The 2610-nt window shown below is 30.6% G+C and overlaps 1 protein-coding gene across 1 annotated transcript in view; it reads right to left on the reverse strand.

Moving 5' to 3' along the window:
• Positions 1-2157: 2157 nt before the first annotated feature.
• Positions 2158-2610, reverse strand: part of LOC138371761 (involucrin-like) — a 1062-nt gene continuing 609 nt past the window's right edge. The window contains exon 1 of the mRNA XM_069336783.1: positions 2158-2610. This exon is cut by the window's right edge and continues 609 nt beyond it. Within this exon, the coding sequence (XP_069192884.1) occupies positions 2158-2610 (453 nt within the window).

The raw sequence follows: 2610 nt of genomic DNA on the forward strand, positions 1-2610 counted from the left end.
TATATATATATATATATATATATATATATATATATATATATATATATATATATATATATATATATATATATATATATATATATGTGTGTAATATATATATATATTTATATATATATATATATATATATATATATATATATATATATATATTATTAAATATGACCGAAAAAGTAAGATTAATAATTCTAACACGAATTTTCTCAATCTTTCGTACATTACGCTTCACTGTTGGAGGTAAATCAAAAATCACTTCTCCAAAATTCATTTTTATTTCTAGTCTGACGCGACACGGGCGCGTTTCGTAAACCTTATTACATTTTCAAAGACTTCACAAATACACAACTGATTAGAACTTACGTCTCTCTGATATTATATCTACATTTGAGTGAGGTGGGAAGGATGATGTGGCATTAACACAAGACAGAACAGGGGATATTAATAGGGTATTAAAAGTATCAACACAAGACAGAACAGAAAACAATGGGTATTGAATAGAAGTGTTTGTAGAAAGCCTAATACTTAATACCTAATAGAAAGCCCTAGATAGGCTTTCTACAAACACTTCTATTCAATACCCATTGTTTTCTGTTCTGTCTTGTGTTGATACTTTTAATACCCTATTAATATCCCCTGTTCTGTCTTGTGTTAATGCCACATCATCCTTCCCACCTCACTCAAATGTAGATATAATATCAGAGAGACGTAAGTTCTAATCAGTTGTGTATTTGTGAAGTCTTTGAAAATGTAATAAGTTTTACGAAACGCGCCCGTGTCGCGTCAGACTAGAAATAAAAATGAATTTTGGAGAAGTGATTTTTGATTTACCTCCAACAGTGAAGCGTAATGTACGAAAGATTGAGAAAATTCGTGTTAGAATTATTAATCTTACTTTTTCGGTCATATTTAATAATATATGTCTACAGGAAAGACTGCTACCAAAATATACTAATATATATATATATATATATATATATATATATATATATATATATATATATATATATATATATAAATATATATATATATATATATATATATATATATATATATATATATATATATATATATATATATATATATATATGTAACTCCTGTAATATATATATGTAACTCCTTTTTTGTAACAAAGTTCAAATAAAGTAAATATATATGTGTACATGCAAAAGAATGGGGGAGGTAGGAGAAGATAATATTAGTGTTCAGTGAGAAACCACAAGGTCTAGACACCCTAGAGCTGCCAGTTTTCTTTTTCAGCGCCTTAGTGTGGCAATCCAGAGAGGAAATGCTCACTGCATCCATGGTTCCTGCCCGCCATCCGAGGAGCTGGAAGAGCTGTACAACTTGTGACAAGCAGCCTTGCACCCTGCATGTAATCAATATTGTAACTTTTTTTGTGTAATGACATTTTCAAATAAAGTTAGATAAATATACACACATACGAAAAGAATAGGGGTGGTAGGAGAAGAAAATATCAAAGTGTTCAGTGAGGATCCACAAGGTCTTCTCTGAGTACTCTTTATTTTCTTCTCCGAGGCTATGGGTCCCTACACTTGCACCAGAGGTGGTACCCCTTCTATATTAATAAAAAAGAAAATATATATATATATATATATATATATATATATATATATATATATATATATATATATATATATATATATATATATATATATATATATAGTTGAATCAACTATATTCATATATATATATATATATATATATATATATATATATATATATAGTTGAATCAACTATATTCATATATATATATATATATATATATATATATATATATATATATATATTTTTATATATATATATATATATATATATATATATATATATATATATATATATATATATATATATATATATATATATATATATATATATATATATATATATATATATATATATATATATATATATATATATGTTATTTTGATGTTAACTTTACCTGAACATCCATACAAAAATATGTCCTTAATTAATTAAATTAACAATTGCACTATGATGTTTTTGCCAAAAACAGGTTCGCTATGCCGGGGTTAACGTCACTCGTGGGTACAGTGCCCACTGGGCAAGGGTTAAAACATTCCCAAATATAGATAAATCAACTTCAATATTGTTGATTCAACATCGGCTTATTCTGCCTTTTTAAAAAGTTAGAAGGAGCGTCCGATCAGTTTGACCTCGCACGTGTACTGTGCCTGCTTCACCTTCCTGCATGTGTACTGTGCCTGCTTCACCTTCCTGCATGTGTACTGGACCTGCTTCACTTTCCTGCATGTGTACTGTGCCTGCTTCACCTTCCTGCATGTGTACTGTGCCTGCTTCACCTTCCTGCATGTGTACTGTGCCTGCTTCACCTTCCTGCATGTGTACTGGACCTGCTTCACTTTCCTGCATGTGTACTGTGCCGGCTTCACCTTCCTGCATGTGTACTGTGCCTGCTTCACCTTCCTGCATGTGTGCTGTGCCTGCTTCACCTTCCTGCATGTGTACTGTGCCTGCTTCACCTTCCTGCATGTGTACTGTGCCTGCTTGACCTTCCTGCTTGTGTACTGTGCCAGCTTCACCTTCCTGCATGTGTACTGTGCCTGCTTCACT

Source organism: Procambarus clarkii, chromosome 36 (assembly GCF_040958095.1).
Source record: "Procambarus clarkii isolate CNS0578487 chromosome 36, FALCON_Pclarkii_2.0, whole genome shotgun sequence".
Taxonomy (NCBI): Eukaryota; Metazoa; Arthropoda; class Malacostraca; order Decapoda; family Cambaridae; genus Procambarus; species Procambarus clarkii.